This window comes from Lontra canadensis, unplaced genomic scaffold (assembly GCF_010015895.1).
Source record: "Lontra canadensis isolate GAN:19392208 unplaced genomic scaffold, GSC_riverotter_1.0 scaffold23, whole genome shotgun sequence".
Taxonomy (NCBI): domain Eukaryota; kingdom Metazoa; phylum Chordata; class Mammalia; order Carnivora; family Mustelidae; genus Lontra; species Lontra canadensis.
The window spans coordinates 23,342,159-23,364,507 of NW_022631017.1; the positions used below are offsets into that span (position 1 = coordinate 23,342,159).

Here is a 22,349-nt window from a genome sequence, read left to right on the forward strand (position 1 = left end):
GACAACACTATGTATTAAATATGATTCGAAGTCAAAGTTCCTCATTTTTATGAACTAAAAGCTGGAAGGATTGGAAATCTGTACAAGGAAAATAGTCACCTGCTGACTGCTGGCCTACGGGGGTCTTGGAGAGACTTTCAGCTGTTTGGCTGATACTATGCTTTGCTCTTGCTTGTTTCCACTGATTCTGACAGGAATTGAAAAGATAGCTTTCCTCTGTGGTATCCAGAAAACGTTGCCACATTTGATTTAAGAGATGTCAGTTTAAAATGTTATTGTTACTGGTATTGACAATTTATAAAAGGCAAAAAATGATATAAATCATATATATACGTATTTACATCTACATACATGTGCATATGTATAGACGGTTCTATATAGATATTTACATATACACATATATAGGCACATGTAATACTTCTATAGATTTTTTTGCCAAATTTTATTAAAATTTCCTCACATACAGAGAAGTTGAAAGAATCGTATAGTAAACAGTCACATACTCAGCATCTAGATTCTAAAATTAGTATCTCGTTATATTTGCTTTATTATACTATATTACTATATATATAATATATATAATAATACTATTATATTATCCATCTGTACATAACTGTACATCTTATATTTTGATTCCTTGCAAACGTCGTGCCTCAACTCTTTTTTTTTTTTTTAAAGATTTTATTTATTTGACCGATGGAGATCACAAGTAGGCAGAGAGGCAGGCAGAGAGAGAGGAGGAAGCAGGCTTCTGCTGAGCAGAGAGCCTAAAGTGGGGCTCGATCCCAGAACCCTGGGATCATGACCTGAGCCGAAGGCAGAGGCTTAACCCACTGAGCCACCCAGGCGCCCCCGTGCCTCAACTCTTCATCATGAATATCATTAACTGGAATTCAGTATTGGTTTACTTTCTTTTTTAAGCTAAAACTTAAACAGTGAAATGCATAAGTCCTTGCCGGTTGTAGCATGCACTGATTGAGAATAACCTTCAATAAGCTTTAACAGATGTGCACACTTGTATAATATATTACCATCACCCGAGAAATGGTCTTATGCCTCTTTCCATCAGTCACTACCCCTCAAATCAACCAGGTTTCTCTATTTTATTTTCCCATTAGATTAGATTTGTCTGCTCTAAAAAGCCAAATAAATGAATAATAGAATATGCACTCTTTTTTGGTAAAGCTTCTTTTATTTGGCATAATGCTTTTGAGAATCATGGTATTGTTTTATGTATCAGTAGTTTGCTCTACTTTAATGCTGAATAGTATCCCGTTGTGTGAATAAACCACAGATTTTGTATCAGTTCTCCCATTGATAAAAACCTGAGCTGTTTCCAGACTTGGTTATTATAATAAGAACTTCCATGAACATTTTGCATATGTCTTTTTCATGGACATGTACTGTTATTTCTCTTAGGATTTTACCTAAGTGTGGAATGTGGGGTCAAGAGGTAGGTCTTGGTTTAAATTTATTAAAAAAACAAAAACAAAAACAAAAATTTTCTTTTCTAATGTAGTTGTACTAATTTACACTCCCCATAGCAATGAGGTGGTGGTCCAGTTGCTCCACAAACTTTCAAACCTTTGAAGCTGTCAGTCTTTTTAATAATCTGCCACTTACTGTAAAGCATAAGAACCTTGGAAATATATAGGTCTACTTACCATGATCTCTCCATCCACCACAACTTTATTATAATTGTCATCTGTATTACATTAACATACATTATAACCCTCACTGCCCCCTGCAATATTATAATTTTTTCTTTAAACATTAAAATGTACTTAAAGACTTAGGAAAAAGTCACTTTATATTCAAGTTTGTTTATACTATTTTTTTCTCTCATCTCCCATTTACTATTAATCTCATGCTATGATTTTTTTTTTTAATATTCTAGATACTACATTTTTCAGTTCTAGGAAAAAAAATATATATGTATGTATGTGTGTGTGTGTGTATATATATATATACACACACACACACATATATATATGTGTGTGTGTATATATATATATATATATATATATATATATATAGTAGTTTCTATTCCCCTACTGGGATTTCCTATTTGTCTTTTCATTATAACCATTTTTTTGTGTGCCTTTGATCATAGGTTTAAAGGAGCTTAAAAATATTTGTATGCTAACTCCAACATTGGGTTGATATCAGTGTTGGTCTTTATTCATTGCTTTTCTTTAAATATGGGTAGTAGTTTATTATTTCTTTGTATGTATAATATTTTTTAAAAAATACAGTCTGGACATTTGTGAATGATACATTGTAAAAACTCAAAGATTCCGTTAGGTTTTTCTGAAGAATAGTCTCCATTTTTTATTTTTGTGTTATATCAGTTAGCTAACTTGTGTGGATTCAAACACTAAACTGTAGTCTCCCCTGTGGAATGCAGCTAATGTAGATCTGTGTTTTGTTCTTTTAGCCCAATTTGGAGTACAGGCTGAGCCAAATTCAGTTCTGGTATTAGTGAAGGATTTGGGAAGAGATTATATACATGTTTTTGGTTACTTTATATGGTTTTCTCTTTTCCAGTATTTTTTTCTCAGTTTATTGCAGCTATTGTTGTTCTTAGTTCTGCTGTCTGGTTTTTCAAGATTGTTTAGAAAAAGATATATGAGAGGAACTGTGGAATTCTAGTTGAGTTTTCACCACTGTGCCTGGTGCAGTCTGAAACAAATTCAATATCTTCCTTTTTCTAAGCATACGTATCCCTCCCACCTTACCTGTTTTGGGTGTTTCTCCATTATTTTCAGGTATTTGGGGTTTTTTAAAAAATATATTTTGGGGGCGCCTGGGTGGCTCAGTGGGTTAAAGCCTCTGCCTTCGGCTCAGGTCATGATCCTGGAGTCCTGGGATCTAGCCCCACATCAGGCTCTCTGCTCAGCGGGGAGCCTGCTTCCCCCTCTCTCTCTGCCTGCCTCTCTGCCTACTTGTGATCTCTGTCTGTCGAATAAATAAATACAATCTTTAAAAAAAAAATATATATATATATTGTTCAGAATTCATAGCTATAATCTGTGAAGGGTTTGATGCCCTGGGAGCCACTCCACAATTATTAAAAATAGAACCTCTATATGTAGGTTTTAAAAGTGCTTCTGCCCTCTGAAAACAGGGTGTGGGATTTTGAGGTTACAAATCAGCACAATTTTGCATATGTGTATGAACACATCACAGTATTTAGACTAGCAAATATAGTATAAAAACATCCAAGTGAAAATTTGGTGAGTTTTCTAAATATTTGCCATACTGTAAAAAATTTCTATTTTTCACATGCTATAATTTAGCTTTTTCTAGATTATTTATTAAATGTCTACATTATGTAACAGAATATATATTATTTTCTGTATGGTGATCGTATTCTAATCTCTAATAAAATATATAATATAGGGAGAATAAATGTTATTTCTTTTTTTTTTTTTCAAAGATTTGTTTATTTATTTGACAGAGAGACAGTGAGAGAGGGAACACAAGTTGTGGGAGTGGGAGAGGGAGAAGCAGGCTTCCTGCTGAGCAGGAAGGCTGGTGCAGAGCTCCATCCCAGGACCCTGGGATCATGACCTGAGCTGAAGGCAGAGGCTTTATTACTGAGCCACACAGGTGCCCCTAAATGTTATTTGTTTTTGTTCAGACTTTTTTCGTTATGCCACAAATCCAACTAAATTTACTTAGTTTAGATACTATTCAGAAAGAAAATGTCAGTCATAATCTTATGGGTAATGATGACTGGCTTTTATGTCATTAACATTACCTGACCTCAGATTGAATTAAGAGGCTCGTAAGTCAATACTCTATAAAGGTTCACTATCTATTTGTAGTTCATTTACACTCACAGTGTTTACATAATCTTAACCAAGCAACCCACATTGAATATAGCAATAAATATTGCTCTGCTGCTTTTGAAAGGGAATGAATAGGTACTGCTTAATAGATTTAACATGTAATGAAAATGGGCTGCAATCTATAATACAACCTGCTGAAGATTCAATAAAAACTCAGCTATTGACTGACTCTTCAAATTGGTTGTTAGCAACTAATTGGATACCTTCCCTGACCAATATAAATTACTGATTTTTTAAAAAAATAACAATATAGCTGATAAAATTTCAAAAGGCAACTGTTCTTCGCCACAAAGCAGGCAATTAAATTGAAAAGCTTAATTTTCAGTACATGATCAATAAGCTTAACAAACAAGTCAATGGAAAGAACTGAAAGATAATAAATGTAAATTTTATTAATATCTTTGTTTATGAATAGAAGAGTCTATGAAGCAACAAAGGGGTGGCAATGGGGCAAGTTGTTTCTTCTATTAAATATGTAAGCTGATAAGCTGAGGACCAGGTTTTGGCTCTTCTTCATGCCCTGAGAAGAATAAGTCTTCTGTGTTAAAGGGCTGAGTTCGGATCTTAGTTATCAATCTTACTAATTTTTACTTTTGTGTGAATTGTTTATCTTCTCTGAACTGTACTTTCTTCATTTGTAAAATGAGACTGATAAGATTTACACAATGGGGTGACTGAGCAATTAAGTCCTATCACTTAATGAATATGAAATAGTTTGAATCAGTGTTACTTCTCTACCTGTGATTCTTTTATACCCATGTCATTTTGCTCACATTTTATTCATTTTATTCATTTAATTCTGTGTAATTGGGTAATTGGGACATAATCCAATTCTATATTTTCAGACATCACAATCACAATATACAGTAGAAAATTTTCATCCGCCATCTTTCCTTTCTGGCCAGACCTGAGAATGTGCAGGTCAAGCCAGCTCAAATCAGGCCCCACACAGACTGCACCAAAGCAGGGCATGGGGAGTCTTACACATACCTGCGAAACGGAGAAACGGACTCAAGGTCAGGGTCAAAGCTCGAACTAGACAGATTGAGGAAGGAAGGAGACAAAAATCACAGAACAAAACTGACAGTGTCCTGGGGCATTAGAGTTGGATGGCCACTGCCTGAGATGCCTTTTGTATAAGTAAACTGGCTTTGCAGGACTTATAGAAGGGGTTGAACTACCTAAATTTATTCTGCAGGTCAGCAAGACCAGAGGTTGAGTTTTGACCTGAAAACAGGATGCCTGATATAAGTCTTCCTTCTATTTATCTATTTTGTTCTACACTGTACACTAAAAGCCTGGAAAAAAAAGAAAAAAAACACTAAAACAAATTACTAACAGTGACAAATAGGCAGTGGATTGTTTTGATGTATATGTGAACCATTATGTATACTCTGTGTAATCTATATGTGTCTAGATCTGCAGCCCTATCTGTATATCTATATACATGAATCTGTATCTGTCTCTAAACAATCACCTAATCTAACTGGTTAAAACAACTATAGGGGTGCCTGGGTGGTTCAGTGGGTTAAGCCTCAGCCTTCGGCTCAGGTCATGATCTCAGGGTCCTGGGATCAAGCCCCGCATTGGGCTCTCTGCTCAGCAGAGAGCTTGCTCCCCACCCCCCACCCCGTCTCTGCCTGCCTCTCTGCCTACTTGTGATCTCTGTCTGTCAAATAAATAAAATAAAATCTTAAAAAAAAAACTATAAAGTCAACGACTCCATTAGTCGCTCAAAATTCACATAAGCTTTCAGAAACAAGTCCATATTCCTATGCTGTTCCCTCTGCCTGCTGTATTCGCTCTTCTCTTCTTCCTTTTTTCTACCAGATAAACTACTATTTCCCCTTTGAGATTCAGCTCAGATCTCTTCTTGCAATAAGCCTATCTTAATAGTGTTTTCATTCTCAAATCTTTTATGGTATCTAGTATATCATGCTCAGTGCATATTTGGTGAAATAATAATTGTACAGTGAAATGCAAAATGGTGATGAATGACAGAAGAGAAAGACAGACAAACTTTATTTAATTGTGTATCTCTTTCCAATCTAGAGAATAAAATAATGCTTTGGGAATGATCAAATTATTTTAAAATTTGTAATGTGGTGAACCTCACAAAATTGAGGTAGTTTCCAATAAGCCTGCTATATAAGTAAAACTAAAAAATAAAGATAATAAATAACATTTGTATTTACAGTACTTTACCATTTAGAAAACACTCTACATTTCATCATGAAATATGTAACAGTATCCTTATGAATGGCTAATATTTTTCTGACCTGTGACCATCTGATCATATTAGCTGTATTCATGTCACATTGGTAGAATGTCTCATTAAGTGGGATCAGAGCATACAGATGAGAAAAATGAGGGAGTTGGAGAAATAAATTTATCAGGAAGAATGAATACGATAGTGACGGCAGTTGAGTAAAAAAGTAAGTTCTGTCTCTAAAGTCAAGAGAAACAAAAGTAAAAATGAACTATTGAGACCTCAGCACAGCAAAGGAAACAGTCAAAAAACTGAAAAACAACTTACAGAATGGGGGAAGATATTTGCAAATGACATAACAGATAAAGGGCTAGTATCCAAGATCTGTAAAGAACTTCTCAAACTCACACCCAAAAGCAAATAATCCAGTCAAGAAATGGGCAGAAGACATGAACAGACACTTCTCCAAAAAAGACATACAAATGACTAAGAGACACATTAAAAAATGCTCCACATCACTTGCCATCAGGGAAGTGCAAATCAAAACCACAATGAGATATTACCTTATACCAGTTAGAATGGCCAACACTAATAAGACAAGGAACAACAAATGTTGGCAAGAATGTGGAGAAAGGGGAACACTCTTACACTGTTGGTGGGAATGCAAGCTGTTACAGCCACTTTGGAAAACAGTATGGAGGTTCTTCAAGACATTTATAATAGAGCTACCCTATGACCCAGCAATTTCACTACTGGGTATTTATCCCAAAGACACAGATGTAGTGAAAAGAAGGGGCACATGCACCCCAATGTTCATAGCAGCACTATCCACAATATCCAAACTGTGGAAGGAGCCAAGATATCTTTCAACAGATGAATGGGTAAAGATGATGTGGTTCATATATACAATGGAGTATTACTCAGCCATCAGAAAGGATGAATGCCTACCATTTGCAGTGACATGGATGGAACTGGAGGAGATTATGCTACGTGAAATAAGTCAAGCAGAGAAAGACAATTATTATATGGTTTCACTAATATGTGAAATATAAGGAATAATGCAGAGGACCATAGGAGAAGGGAGGGAAAATTGAATGGGAAGAAATCACAGAGAGAGACAAACCATAAGAGACTCTGGACTCTGAGAAACAAACTGAGGGTTGTAGAAGGGAGGGGCATGGGGGTTCGGGATAAGGGGTGATGGCCGTTAAGCAGGACACACGATCTGATGAGCACTGGGTGTTATATGCAATTAATGAATCATTGAATACTACATCAAAAGCTGATGATATACTATATGTTGGCTAATCAAACATAATAAAAAAATTTCTTAAAAGTTCTGAACATCTGGCAAACATGGAAAAATTGGAAACCCCAAGTAACTATTAGCAGGAGAAAAAGCACAAGTCAGGAGGGCTGGGAGGGCAGGGCATGGAAAGATTGGAGCAGCAGAATCAGACAAATTTTAGAGACTGGTAAAGTGTGTGAAGGAGGGAAGAAAGAGATTGTTTGGAGACAACTTTTGGGGATACCCTGAGAGTGACTGAGATGATAATTGTGGTCTTGCATGGTCTTTTGAATTCACTTACCTCTTTGAAGCTTTGAAAGTGATTACAAAAGAGATCAAAATTATTTTAAAATCTTTTATATTTGATGTGCTGTTATTTCTTTCAGTGCAGTTCTAAGATCAACCAGGACCACAAGTTAACACTATATGTAGTTTCATATGATATAGTAGAGAACATGCAGTATAGTGATTAAGAGGATAGACTCTGGAGCAAGATTTCTTGGGGTCAGATCACAGCTCTGCTATTTGCTAGCTGCAATCCTACGTAAGTTACTGAACATCTCAATAAAATAAGGGTATTTATAGCATGTAACTCATAAGAGTATCTTTTGTGCAAATTAGTCCAGGAAGATAGAGTGCTAGAACAGTGCCTGCAGAGTATTTCCTGAAACATTATAAACATTCAATATTACCTATGGTGATGATGAGGATGAGGATACAGATAAAGCAAAGAATATTTATGTGGCCAGTATTTATAATCCATTCATTTTACAAATATATTAGGTATTTACTCTGTACCTAGGATGTGCTGAGGTTTGAAGATAGGGAAGAAAACACTTATGAACTCAAAACCCTAGGGATCTCAGTAACACATGAGGACATGAGATTTAGTCAATAAAGAACTCTCTATCAGGGGTTAAATTAATGTAGACCTACTTGGCATGTGTGTAGAGCAGAGACCCCCTAGATGGTTAGCATGTTCCTCATACAAATTGAGTCAAATTATCTTTAATCTCAAATGTACTTTCTCCAAGACAAGTTTTTCAGTTAGAGAGGCTTCTGATAAATGTCTTTAATATATTGTCATTGAAAAGAGATCCATAAAATACAAATACTAGTCACGTATGAAGCAAAATTGACATTGAGTTATAGAAAGTAAAGACCCGAGTTCATATGGAATGAAGGGACTTCTCAGCTCTACACCAAGTGGGTCTCTGTGATTTTATCTGAGCAGGCTTAAACTTCTATTGTATCTAAGAAATAAGTGGTAGTATGATCATAGACTACTATACTTATTGTTTCTGATAATATATCGCCATATAATATGGCCTTAAAGCACCGAAGACAGTAAAGAATGGTTTTCCTAAATCTTTTCATCATTTGCTTTTTTCTCCAATTTGGATATAAAGAAATTAAAACAGCCACTTAATGCTGAATAATAATTGGAGCATAAAAATGACTACAAAAACATAAGTGCAACTTGTACAAAATCTTTATATATGATTATAGTTTACTACTAGATATAAAATAGTTGAGATGGAAGAAGGATCTTTTGCTGATAACGTGAACAAGGTTTTTTTTTTTTTTTTAAGTGTGTGTTAGAGATGGGACTTTCTTCCTAATTAAGTATTAGAGGTTAAAAATTAAGAAGATAGGTTTAGATTTTATATTTAAGACCCAAAAAGAAATGTTCATTTGAGAACACATGCTATTTGTATAGAGTACTTAATTAAGTCAAATATTCAATTTTTGAATACTGATTATTTAATTTTTAATTAATGTTCTGAAAAATATCCTATCTTAGCTTCATCTTAAAATGCAGCAAAATCATAACCATGTTGTTTCTGGCCCACAAATCTTTCATTTGTCCTTTTCCAGGTTTATTCCCTGCTGTCCTGAATCTTGCTTCTAATGCACTTATCACCACAAATGCAACATGTGGAGAAAAAGGACCTGAAATGTATTGCAAATTGGTAGAGCATGTCCCTGGGCAGCCCGTGAGGAACCCCCAGTGTCGAATCTGCAATCAAAACAGCAGCAATCCAAACCGTATGTATTTTAGTATGTATTTGCATGACACTGGCTAGGCTCTGTAATTGAGAGATTTTGAGTTGAAGTAGCATTAAAGACAAGGGTTTGTGGTCTCCCAAATTCCTAGAATTTTTCTTCCATTGGGAAATGCTTTATACTCCTTCTCTGACATTGTCAGAGTTCTTTATATGTACCATTGTCAGAGTTCTTTGTATGTACCATGTGCATTGCTTGAGGAAAGTTTTCTAGCTGAAGACCTGTGTCAGTCATTAAGTTTACTGCCTCCAGAATAGTATGTGGATGGGTTATTAATGCAAGCTTTAGTCATTCATGGGTCACTTATGTGCTAGGTACTCCAGTGAAGATCCAGCAGGAATAAGGTGTGATCCTTCCCTTCAATAATGAAGACATGGGCAAAAAGTACAAAGTAAAGAATCGGTATAGGGGCCTGAAGGAGAGACAGAAGTGTCAGAAATTCAGTCCTGGTACAAACGAAAGCTAACTAAAAGAAGGGTTTTGTCCAGAGGTTGGAACCAGATTATGGAGGTTCTTAAATACCAAAAGAGGAGTGTTTTAGGACAGGTGTCATACAAAGCCCTCTTGCTGGCTTCTGTGAACTACACAAATATCTCAGATTCATTTATGTATTTATTCGGCAAGCATTTGAACACCTGCTACTAGCAATGCATTGTATTGAAGCATCATGGTAAATCATACATAGCCTTTGACTTAACAGACTTAGAGGGGAAATAGAGAAGCAGAAAAGTAAAGTGAGTGTTAAGGGAACACAAGAGAGGTTATCTAACTATTCCTGGGAGAAAGGGACCCATGTACTGAAAAAATAAGAGTAAGATGAAAAGTATAAAAGAAAAAGCATGTGCAAGTCTTGGAGGTATGGAACAGCAGGATACATTCAGTTAATTACGAGTAATTTGATTTAACAGGTAAAGAACTTATATAGAGAAGGGGATGGTGTGCAAGAATTCTAGAGATAGAGATTGATTTGGAGATACACATTGGGAAATTATCAAATATATATATTGGGAAGGTTAGGAATGTAAATACGTGATGTCAATGAGGTGAGTTATAATGGGGATAAAACTTCACAAGCATGTTGTTTTAAAATTTGCTTAGTTTCCTTCTCTTTTTAAGTTGCAAAACTTAATAAACGAAGGAACCTTTCTCTCACAATCTAATTTTTTTTAATCTCAAAACAAAGTTGGAAGGTATTGTGCATTCTTTATCGAACGGGTTAAAGGGAAGAATGCATAGTCACCTCTCTATTGTATAATTTAGAGATGCTGAAAATATTTTATTTGAAGAATTGGGGCCTTTGTGATTAAAGTTAGTGGTCCTGTGTATCAGAATATTAAAACAAAAAGATTAAGAAAAAGATGGTGACCATCAGAAAACTTCCTTGCCTTTGAACAGCTCTGGTTATTTCTATGATATAGATTATGATGATATGGGCATAGGAGTGGGGAGTGATGGAACACATCTTACCTTTCTGCTTATTTCTGTATAGAACAATAAGGATAAAGGACCCAGGTCAAAGCCCTGTGGAAACATCAAAAGCTAAGGGAAGTAGGTTAAGTGGAATCTAGAAAGTCAATAAAGAGAAACAGAATCCAAGGAAGGAAGTCAGAAGATTCAGGTACCATGCATGTGAGGAAGGAAAGAATTATCAGGAAGAATGAGTAATCCTCAATGTTAACTGCTTCCAAGAAATTGAGTAAGAAAAGTGCAATATAGATTTTCCTTGATTTTGACAATATGGGAATCTTGTTAAAGCAGTCAGTGGATTGATGGCCGCAAGTCACACCACAGAGTTGATAAATGAGTGGTAAAGAGGAAAGAAAGGATTATAGGAATATTCCCTGAAATATCCTTGATGTGAAAAAGAATGGAGGACTTTGACAGAGGAACATGTAGTATATTGAAGGTTTTCAGAGTCAGGAAGCATTTGAGCAAATTTTAGTGCCAAAAGGAAAGGCCAGGAAAGTTGAGGATAAAGTTGAGGATAAAGGTGGGGGCGGTAGTTCTCTAGAGGTAAAAACAGATGAGTCACTAAACAGGTGGAAAGCTTTAAATTAGGAGACACATACCTTTTAACTGATCAAATCAGAAAGAGGGAGGATGAGTAGAAGCAAATAGAAGGAAGTATTTAGGCGGGAATTCTTATTTAATGCTCTTGATTTTCTCATTAGGTATGTGTCTGGGTCTTCTGTTAAGGAAAGAAGTAAAATTTTTATTAACTGCTTTCAGGGAATAGGAGAATTGCTGAGCCATGATGAGCATAACATAAGAATTCCATATGGGGTAAAATGGAGGAATCAAATATTTGTACTGAGCCTCATGGAGTTTTACAGAGAAAGTGGAATGGAAGGATAAGGTGGCAAGAAAATGGAAGCAAAGGCCAGAGGATAAGTGAATTGAAGGATTATGAGATTTAGGTTCATTAGGGAAGAACATGAAGCCTGATAATGGTGAAACTGCCTTTGGTTTAGAGTGGTAGCCTTGATGATTTCATGAGGAATGTGAGAAACCCTGGAGGCATGGAAGTGGTCAGGATGGGGTGGGAGTGGTAGGCAGGTGATTGGGAGTGTGCGAATGTGTGTTTAGGATGGGCTGGGTAGAGAGGGCGAGTTAAAGTATCGAAAATTGTGTGTGTGTATATGTACATATATATGTGTATATATGTATGTATGTAAATAAATATAAATATACATCTTTATAGTTCCTGCCTATAAGTACAATGGTAGAATGGTTTGGATATAAAAAGCAATTAAACAAATATAAACTCAGGTCTTATATACGTAGTGGTTACATATTCTAAGTGATGTAGGATTTCCAAGAAGGAAAACATTAGAGGGAACTGAAGTATCAAGAGAAGTTTCCAAGAAGGTGGTGAGACTTAGTTGGGCATTAAAAAGCCTAATTGCCTGAGATTAGAGGGAAAGGTATTCCAGGAAAGAAGAAAGACAAGAAATATGTACAGTCATGAGACAGAATAGAAAGCAGATGCAGAGACTGGGGTGGAAAATAATTGGATGGAGACTCTTGGCTGGAAAAATGGATGAGGTGCATTTGCCAAACTGAGTCCAAGAGCGACTCTGTCACTTCCCCCTTCAGTCTTGTGTCTCAGTTGGAAGACATCTGCATTTAGGCAAGCCTATCCCATAGCTTTATAGTGAGACAAAGGTGAACAGAATATGTTAGTAACTAAGCAAGCTATAAAGGAGGTAGTCTTTCTGTTTCCTCATTTTTATTTACCTGAAGTGTTCTTTAAACTTATAGTCTGGATTTACTTTGTGTGATTAATTTTAAGGTACAAACATCATTACATTTCAAAGTCCTGTTTTGAAACTAGAAATTTAGAAAGAACAATACCCTGTAAGATTGAGCAACTAGCAATAAACTACATGAATATATTTTAGGAGAAGTTGGAGCAACAGATGATAAAGTTTTACAAATTCATTGAACAGCTAGAACAAATCTGGCAGGCCAGTACTCAATTGCCATAAAGAGAAAAGGAAACATGAACTTCCTGTTAATAGATGGTGCTTCCCAATTAAAAACGAGCAGTTTGAAAGATTTACCTCTTCAATGATTCCTTTGCCAATTTTCTGATGCAGTTAGCCCTTAGATTGACTTGTGTAGCTTTCCCTGTTGAGGATGTTATAAGTTTCTATCTCATTCTAAATAAGGGAAGTATGCCAACAATTAATCCATATTTGAAAATTAATTATGATTAAACTTTCATAATGGGGATTATAGTTAATTGTTGATTCATCTCCCAGTCTTCTTTTTCGTGACTAATTCTCATATCAATTTGACCTGAGGTGGCAGATATCAAAATTTCCAATTATATAGCTTCTCTCAGAATTACCTAAGAGCCACAAATTTGACTTGGAAATGGTTTTTGTGTGTGTGTTTTTCGATCACATATTAAACCCACAGTCTATAAGGAAGATTCCTGAGGATGTTTGGTGAATGTTTACTGTGATATTTATTTTTCTTCAGAAGCAATGTCAGAAATATTTCAGTCATGGTTCTGACTTCTAATGTGCCAATTTCAGCACCACTGATACCACAAGGGCATTTATCTGATATTTGGTTTTGCTTATGGTATTTGCTGTCATTATAAAGACCTGACACCTTTCTTAGCTTCAACAGAACAAGTGCCAATTATTAAATACATTCAGCAGTTTTGCTTTTCAGTAATGAGATAGAATGCCCCATCTCAGTGGGCTGCGAATATGAGAAGACTTGCTACAAAACAAAATCCATCCAGTTGCTTAGCTGAACTAAATAATTTATCAATAAAAATAGAATATTTTTGTCTTGTCCTGTGCTCTCATATTCCGATAAGTAACTCAAGGACATAAGCCTCTATGTTTTTAATTAAACAAGTCATAACAGGCTATTGTAATAAAACTAAAATAATCAAAGTATTTGCTCTAAAAATGGCAGATTTAGTGAATATGCAGTTTTGAATAAAAATTTTCCTTTTGAAGATGATTTCATTTATTATGAAATTCCTGTTGTCCTCAATAGGACTTCATTTTGCTTGGTTTTGTTGTTCTTTTCAAATTTTTTATTAAATGCATTTCAGCTCTAATTAAGATTCAGATCAGTGTACATTTTGAACAGATGTATAATTTATTTTATGTATATGCATAATGGTTAGAATATTAATAGCTGTAATGTTCCTCTGGTAACCATGTTAGTTTAGAGTTCTCATCCAAGGTATGTTTACTGGTCCATGGAAAAATGAGAAAGTGAGAAATTCTGAATTTTTAATGACAACAATGAACACATTTTAAAGGACTGTTCTTCATTTAGAAATTATATTTCTTTAAAGCTTTTGTTGGTTTCAGTTGTTCATTATTTGATGAAATAATAGTGATGGTGTATTAAATGACGGTGAAGTAGACTGCAGGTTACTGTGACTTGCATCATTGAAGAGCTGGAACTCATCAATTCCACAAATCTCTCATCTACATTTTTTCAATTTTTTCCTGAAAATTAATCAGGGAATCACTGCTTTGGAGTGGAGTTTTGTTATCCCTATTTCAGAAATTGCACACACAATCTAAATGAGTTGCAATGGTTAAATACCAAATGGTGGAGCCAGGAGTAACATCTAGCTCCTCATCCTCCAACTCTCCATATTCCAGATCTCATGATTTTTTCATCACCATTATCATCAGAGTGCATGTCTACATTACTACATCATGTAGGCAAAGGGAGGGTCCATGACTATTGCTTATAGTGATATGGTTTGCTCATTATTTGAAGTATTCCTTCCATTTACAAGAAAGATTGTGTTCTAATCTAGAAGGTTACTCTTACGCCATTTATTTGAAACATCTCCCCAGAGAAGTAGTGTTAAAAAGTTCTCAAGACTGACACCCCAAGGCATACATAATCCGTAATATACAGAAGTGTAGCAAGGAAGCTAGCCTCCAGTTTGTGTACATTTCTGTGGTTAAATATATTGGCTTTCAAGTGAGAACTTAGGAAGTTAAGTAGTTTAGTGCAGCCCTTGGGATAGAAATAAGAACATCTCCAACCACTTCCAATCCTGCCATCCTCACCTGTGAATGAGCTGGGCCTATTTAGAAGAGAAGAAGAAAAAACCCAAAAACCTAAAATGGAATTTTTGTGTTACTTGGAAAATGAGAACAGATTTCAGACAAGAACCCATGACTAAGAACCAAAACAGAATGAGGGCTTTGGCACTGTAGGGGTAATGGCTGCTGTTGTGAGAAGCACGGCGCTAAGTTGGAGGAAATGTGAGGTTTGAGGAGTGTAAGAAGGAAAGGGCTGTCAAGAAAAGACTGCAGAAGTGGGGTGGGGTGGGGTGGCATGATTGTCCACCCTCCTGTCATCTATCTCCAGTCTTCCTTTTAATTTGCACACTGAGTTCTGTTCTCATCTGCCTGGAGTAAAGGTGAGGGAAGATCCACGTTCTGTTGGTAGGACAGAGTTTCGTGTGCTATTCTCTCTGTTCTCCACTGAGTTAGTGATGATGGGGATGGGCAAATGCTAGATGGGAGGTTTGGGGTATCTTTCATTTTATATAAATATATATTTAAAGATTTACTTATTTATGAGAGAGACAGCATACAAAGTGAGCAGGGGGAGGGTCCAAGGGAGAATGAGAGAGAAGATCTCAAGCAGGCTCCTGGTTGAACATGGAGCCCCATGTGGGCCTTGATCTCACAGCCCTGAGATCATGACCTGAGCCAAAAGCAAGAGTTGGATGCTCAACAGACTGAACCACCAGGCACCCCATCTTTCATTATATTTTTAAATAGTGGTTAGAAGTTGGCCAGTAAAGGGCTGACTGCAAGAAGTCTCATAGGATGGATGTGACAGCATTTTATATTAAACCCATATAACCCCAGAGTGCCCAAGTCTTGGTAATAATGAATGTGTCAGAAGGATAAATCTTCAAGTACCTTTCAACCACAATTTAGGATTTTTTGTTTTGTTCACAAAGTGGATGGTTTACTAGAGCTGCCTCAGACAGTACAGCTTTGCTTCTTTGAATGACTGACACATCCATTAGATCTCAATATTATTTCTTCACACTTAATTTCTGTAGTAATCTTTAAAGTTCCCTATTTGAATTGATGACCAGAGTGTTGAGCACTTCTTCTCTTACAGCCTAACTATTAAGGCATTTCATGCTACCTTATAGAGTGCTGTGGAAAAGTTGGCATTAATGAAATCTGTTGAAGATGTGAATTGCTCTCTTTTTATATTATTTTGATGTTTGATATTCACACGATGATGCTTTTAACTTAGTTTTTATTTTTTTCTTTAAAGAAATAGCTATAAATTCATTATATGATTTTTTTTTTTTTTGGTCCTTTCACATATTGCTGCTGATTCAAAAGAGAGACACCCGATTACAAATGCTATTGATGGAAAGAACACTTGGTGGCAGAGTCCCAGTATTAAGAATGGAATTGAATACCATTATGTGACAATTACACTGGATTTACAGCAGGTATAGTGCTCTTTTTTTTTATTGTTTTTAAATCATTTTCCACTTTTAAAGTTGTATCTTGGATTTACTATTTGTTTAGTTAGTGGCTCTTGGGTGAAAGGATACTTTTCTTATTGCCCTCTGTTATTAATATGAGGCACAAAGGAGCCTCTTCTTTAGGATATTGTTATTTAGAAATAGTTGACATTTATTTCTAAAGCACAAGGAAAATGAGTTCCCATGAAGAGTTTAGAACTGAATTAGGAGCTGATTCTGTTTTGACTAATGAGAGTGAATGATGAAAATATAGATCAACAAAATTTTACATAAAGAAAATATATTGGTGCCATTTTTAACTTTTAAAATAACACAGCGCTCCTGCTCTGCTCATGGTGTGTGCACTGAAAGGTTCTTGGATAACAGGGCTCTTGAGTAAATTGCCTCTCATTACTGAGAGTTGAACAAGCTGTGACAGTTGATTCTTAAATTAAACTTGGGCCACTAAACAACGTTAACAAGCCTTGTAGTTGTACAAAATTGATGTTGAAGTTATTAGAGTTTGTGTGGCAGAGGCCTTGGTGCCTTCTACACTTAATTTCTTTCTTCTTTCCATTCACAATATTCAGGTCAGGCTGAACTTATTAATCAAGAATTACCATCACCCCAAATTATTTAGGCTTGAAAATTGGATGGAATCTGGTAAAATGTTCCCATACTTTGCTGTTATTCCAAACACAAAAGCTAATTTAATTGATTGAGGGCTGAGATTGGGGGCGTTTAACTTGGATGACTTCTGTATCTTAGGCTGTTTCTCCTTCCCTGGAATCAGTGTAGGAAAGACTCTCAGTCACTTCTCCCATACCCAGTGGAGTCAGAGCAGCAAAACATTGTGGGGTTAGTGAAGGCGGAATGGCCAAGATAATTAGTGATAGATACTTTGTATGGGTTGTAGATGCTGAGATTCCACTGGTGGTCATAGTGAAGGGAGGCACCAGCCAATGGGCTTAGTCACATTTCCAGGGGACCAGATAGGCACCAATCACTTCACATATGGATGCTATTTGTCATCAACAGGAGTATAATCTCCCCCTCCCTTACCCTCCCCGCCGGAGTTTGAGTCCATTTTTTGCCAGGGTAGACAAACTCAGGAACTACAAATTGCTGGCTGGTGAGTCTCACAGGAGACCCTCATCTCACCCATCTAGGATAACTCAGGACCTTACCAAGGTGACAGCAGAGCTCAGGGCTGCAGCTAAATTGCCAGCTGTCATGGATTCATGTCTACTCATTCTAACAGTTAATGTCAGCCTTGAGTTAATGGCATTTCTCAGGAAGTCTGAGTACTATCAGGGAATAATAGGGCAAACTACAACACTGATCAATCATACGTTAGGTCAATGAAGAGTTGTGCATGAATACCCTCAGGATCCTACCCTCAAAACGCACTTCATCCCTCTTCTGATAAAGACAGCTTGGCCCTTTATCAGTCACCATGCTTCTCCTTGTTCATGTGGTTATTGAAATTCAGTCTTCCCAATCAGAAGTAGATCTGCTGTTGGTTGCCTTGTGTCATGTTCTGGGATAGGGAATTAATAAATAGTGATGGTCAATTTCTCTAGTTAACTCTCGACTTAGTCTTTAAATGCACATGGAGCAAGAGTCAACTATTGTAATTTTCTCAAATCACTTATATTACTCTTTGATCTCAACCACAGTAGTATATATTTATTAAACTTAACAGCATTTTTTTCTTCTGATTTAAAACTGGGTGGTCCAATTAGAAACTTTTGTTAAATCATTTCTATCCACATATCTATAATTTTTTAGCATTTTCATTTTTAAAATTTCTTATTTAAATTCAACTTAATTAACATAGCCTGTAATATTAGTTTCAGACATAGAATTTAGTGATAAATAAGTTGTATACAACACATAGTACTCATTACTTCAAGTGCCCTCCTTACTGCCCATCATGCAGTTGCTCCATCCTCCCACCTCCCCTCTAGCAACCCTCCATTTGTTTCCTATAATTAAGAGTCTCATGATTTGCCTCCTTCTCTGTTTTCATCTTACCTTATTTTTCCTTCTCTTCCCCTATATTCGTCTGTTCTACTTCTTAAATTCCACGTGATTGAAATCATATGGTATTTGTCTTTCTCTGACTGACTTATTTCACTTAGCATAATACCCTCTAGTTCAGTCCATATCATGGCAAATGGCAAGATTTCATTCTTTTTGAGGGTTGAGTAATATTCCTGTGTGTGTGTGTGTGTGTGTGTGTGTGTGTGTGTGTGTGTGTGTATCTCCACTCATCTGTTGATGGACATCCGGGCTCTTTCCATATTTTGGTTATTGTGGATAATGCTGCTATAATATTGGGGTGCACATACCCCTTCAAATCATTATGTTTGTATCTTTTAGATATATACCCAATAGTACAATAGCTGGGTCATAGGGTAGCTCTAATTTTAACATTTTGAGGAATCTCCATACTGTTTTCTAGAATGGCTATACCAGTTTGCATTCCCATCAAGAGGGTTCCCCTTTCTCCACATCCTTGCCAATATCTTTTGTTTCCTAGCTTGTTAATTTTAGCCATTCTGACAGGTGTGAGGTGATATCTCATTGTGGTTTTGATTCGTGTTTCCCTGATGGTGAGTGATGTCAAGTGTGTTTTCATGTGTCTGTTGTCCATTTGTATGTCTTTGGAGAACTGTTAATGTCTTCTGCCCATTTCTTGGCTGGATTTTGTTATTGTTTTGAGTGTTGAGTTTGCTAAGTTCATTATAGATTTTGGACACTAGCCCTTTATCTGATAAGACATTTGGAAATGTCTTCTCCCAGTCCATAGGTTGCCTTTCAGTTTTGTTGACTATTTCCTTTGCTGTGCAGAGGCTTTTTATCTTGCTGAAGTCCTAATAGTTAATTTTTGCTCTTGTTTCTCTTGCCTTTGGAGATGTGTCTAGCAAGAAGTTACTTCTACCAAGGTCACAGAGGTTGCTGCCTGTGCTCTCCTCTAGAATTTTGATGGTTTCCTGTCTCATGTTTAGGTCTTTCATCCATTTTAATTCTATTTTAGTGTATGGTATAAGGAAATGGTCCAGTTTCATTCTTCTCCATGTGACTGTCCAATTTTCCCAACACCATTTGTTGAAGTGACTTTTTCCAATTGGATATTCTTTCTTGCTTTGTTGAAGATGAGTTGACCATAAAGTTGAGGGTCCATTTCTGGGTTCTTTGTTCTGTTCCATTGAGCTATGTGTCTATTTTCTTGTCAGTACTATACTGTCTTGATTACAGCTTTTTTTTTAATCCCCCCACCATTGACTATCTTATCCTATTTATTTATTTATTTATTTATTTATTTATTTTAAAAAAATTTTTTATTGTGTTATGTTAGTCACCATACAATACATCATTAATTTTTGTTGTAGTATTCCATGATTCATTGTTTGCTTATAACACCCAGTGCTCCATGCAATCATCACCCTCCTTAATACCCATCACTGGGCTCACCCATTCCCCCAACCTTCTCCCTTCTAAAACTCAGTTTCCCAGAGCCCATAGTCTTTCATGTTTCATCTCCCACTCTGATTTCTCCCCCTTCATTTTCCCCTTTTTCTGATGTCCTTCATGCTATTTCTTAGGTTTCACAAATAAGTGAAACCATATGATAATTGACTGTCTCTGTTTGAATTATTTCACTTAACATAATCTCCTCCAGTCCCATCCAAGTTGTTGCAAAAGTTGTGATATAACTTAAAGTCTGGAATGGTGATTCCTCTAGCTTTGGTTTTCTTTTTCAACATTGCTTTGGCTATTTGGGGTCTATTCTGGTTCCCCACAAATTTTGGGATTGTTTGTTCCAGCTCTGTGAAAAACGTTGATGGTATTTTGATAGGGATTGCATTGAATGTGTGGATTGCTTTGGGTAGTTTAGACATTTTAACAGCATTTGTTCTTCCAATTCATGAGCATGGAATGCTTTTCCATTTCTTTGTATCTTCCTCAATTTCTTTTGTATGTATTCTATAGTTTTCAGAGTATAGATCTTTTTTACTTCTTTGATTAGGTTTATTCCTAGGTATCTTATTTTTGGTGCAGTTATAAATGGAATCGATTCCCTTATGTCTCTTTCTATTCCCTATGTCGCTATGTATAGAAATGCAACTCACTTCCATGCATTGATATTATATCCTGCCACTTTGCTGAATTCAATGAATGAGTTCTAACAATACGTTGGTGGAGACTTTCAGGTTTTCTACATAGAATGTCATGTCGTCTTCAAAGAATGAAAGTTTTGACTTCCTCCTTGCTGGTTTGGATGACTTTAATTTCTTTTTGTTGTCTAATTGTTGAGCCAGGACTTCTAGTACTATGTTGAACAACAGTGCTGAGAGTGGACATCCCTGTTGTATTCATGACCTTAGGAGAAAAGTTCTGTTTTTCCTCATTGAGGACGATATTTGCTGTGGATTTTTTTGTGTATGGCTTTTATGCTATTGAGGTATGTTCCTCTACCCCTACATAGCAGAGAGTTTTTATCAAGAAAGGATGCTGTATTCTGTCAAATACTTTTCTGTATCTATTGAGAGTATCATATGGTTCTTGTCGTTTCTTTTATTGATGTAGCATATTACATTGATCGATTTGCAGATGTTGTACCACCCTTGCAGCCCAGGAATAAATCCTACTTGGTCATGGTGAATAATCTTTTTAATGTGCTGTTGATTCTTATTAACTAATATCTTGGTGAGAATCTATGTTCATTAGGGATACTGGTCTATAATTTTCCTTCTTAGTGGAGTCTTTGGTTTCAGAACTAAGGTAATTAATGCTGACCTCTTAGAGTGAGTTTGGAAGTTTTCCTTTCATCTCTGTTTTCTGAAATAGTTTTGGAAGAACAGATATTCATTCTTCTTTCAGTGTTTCAAACCTATCATTATTAATTCAACAGATCAGAGTCTACCTGAAAGCCCATTTTACACTGAAGCCATTTATATTTTCCTAGGTTTGCTTTGCATTCCCCACTCATGCATTCTCAAATGGTATCTAAAGAGTTATGTGGATTTTTTTTCCTACTCACTCTTCTTCCTGTTTAGTTTAATAGCCTTAAGATGAGTGAATAATCCAAGACATCTTTTATAGTTCAGTCTTCATAGCAAGTTGTAGGTTTCTATTTAAAAGACAGTACTATCTAACTCCAAAGTCTAGAATACACCTAGTGTAAGTGGTACATCTCCTATATCTCAGGGTGGCACCGCTGCCCAATGTCCTCATTTACTTTGGCCCCTGCTTACTTCCTGCAAATCAACCTACTGTGTGTTCAAGAGAAAGGCAGCCCAATTTGCAAAACTCAGTAAATCTTTATTTTTACTTGACTCACAATTTTAATTTAGTCAGTGTTTTGATGATGTAAAACATTAAGGTTTTGTGATATTTTTATAATGGAATTCCTCAAGGAAGAAGAGCTTTAAACCTCTTATTTTGTGTTAGGCTTTGGAGTAACAAACTGGAATGTGTTCCTAGAACTTATTTAGCTAAGGACAAAGTTGCAGGCAGGCATATTTCAGTGCATTGACAATACAGAAAATGTGGACATCCTTATTATTTATTTACTTCTCACAAAAATCTTAAAAGGGCAGCTGGAATTATGATCCTTATTTAATAGTTAAAGAACACTTAGGCTTAGAAAAGTCAAGTGACTTGGCCTTTTTACAAAGCCTATTTCAGGTGGAGCTGAGAGTTCAACCAAGGGTGTCTGAATCAAGACCCCGAACTATACCAGATTTTCCTGAACTGGGATCTAAAGACTAGCTTTGGGAGGTCAAGAGAACTTTTGGTATATAATGTTAAGGAATCTATACATTGTTTGGATTCTAGAAATACCACACTATGATATCTTGACTTCTGTGAGAGAGTACAACCAACAACCATTTTGTTGTAAAACAGGAGGCTAGAGTTTTC

The 22,349-nt window shown here is 36.1% G+C and overlaps 1 protein-coding gene across 5 annotated transcripts in view; it reads left to right on the forward strand.

The window, feature by feature from the left end:
- The window catches only part of LAMA2 (laminin subunit alpha 2), a 634,066-nt gene that overhangs the window by 134,901 nt on the left and 476,816 nt on the right, over nucleotides 1-22,349 (forward strand). For all 5 annotated transcript variants that reach the window (XM_032862519.1, XM_032862522.1, XM_032862520.1 and 2 more), the window contains exons 2-3: nucleotides 9,230-9,400; nucleotides 16,291-16,403. In XM_032862519.1, coding sequence (XP_032718410.1) covers nucleotides 9,230-9,400; nucleotides 16,291-16,403 — 284 coding nt within the window. The remainder of the gene's footprint in view (nucleotides 1-9,229; nucleotides 9,401-16,290; nucleotides 16,404-22,349) is intronic.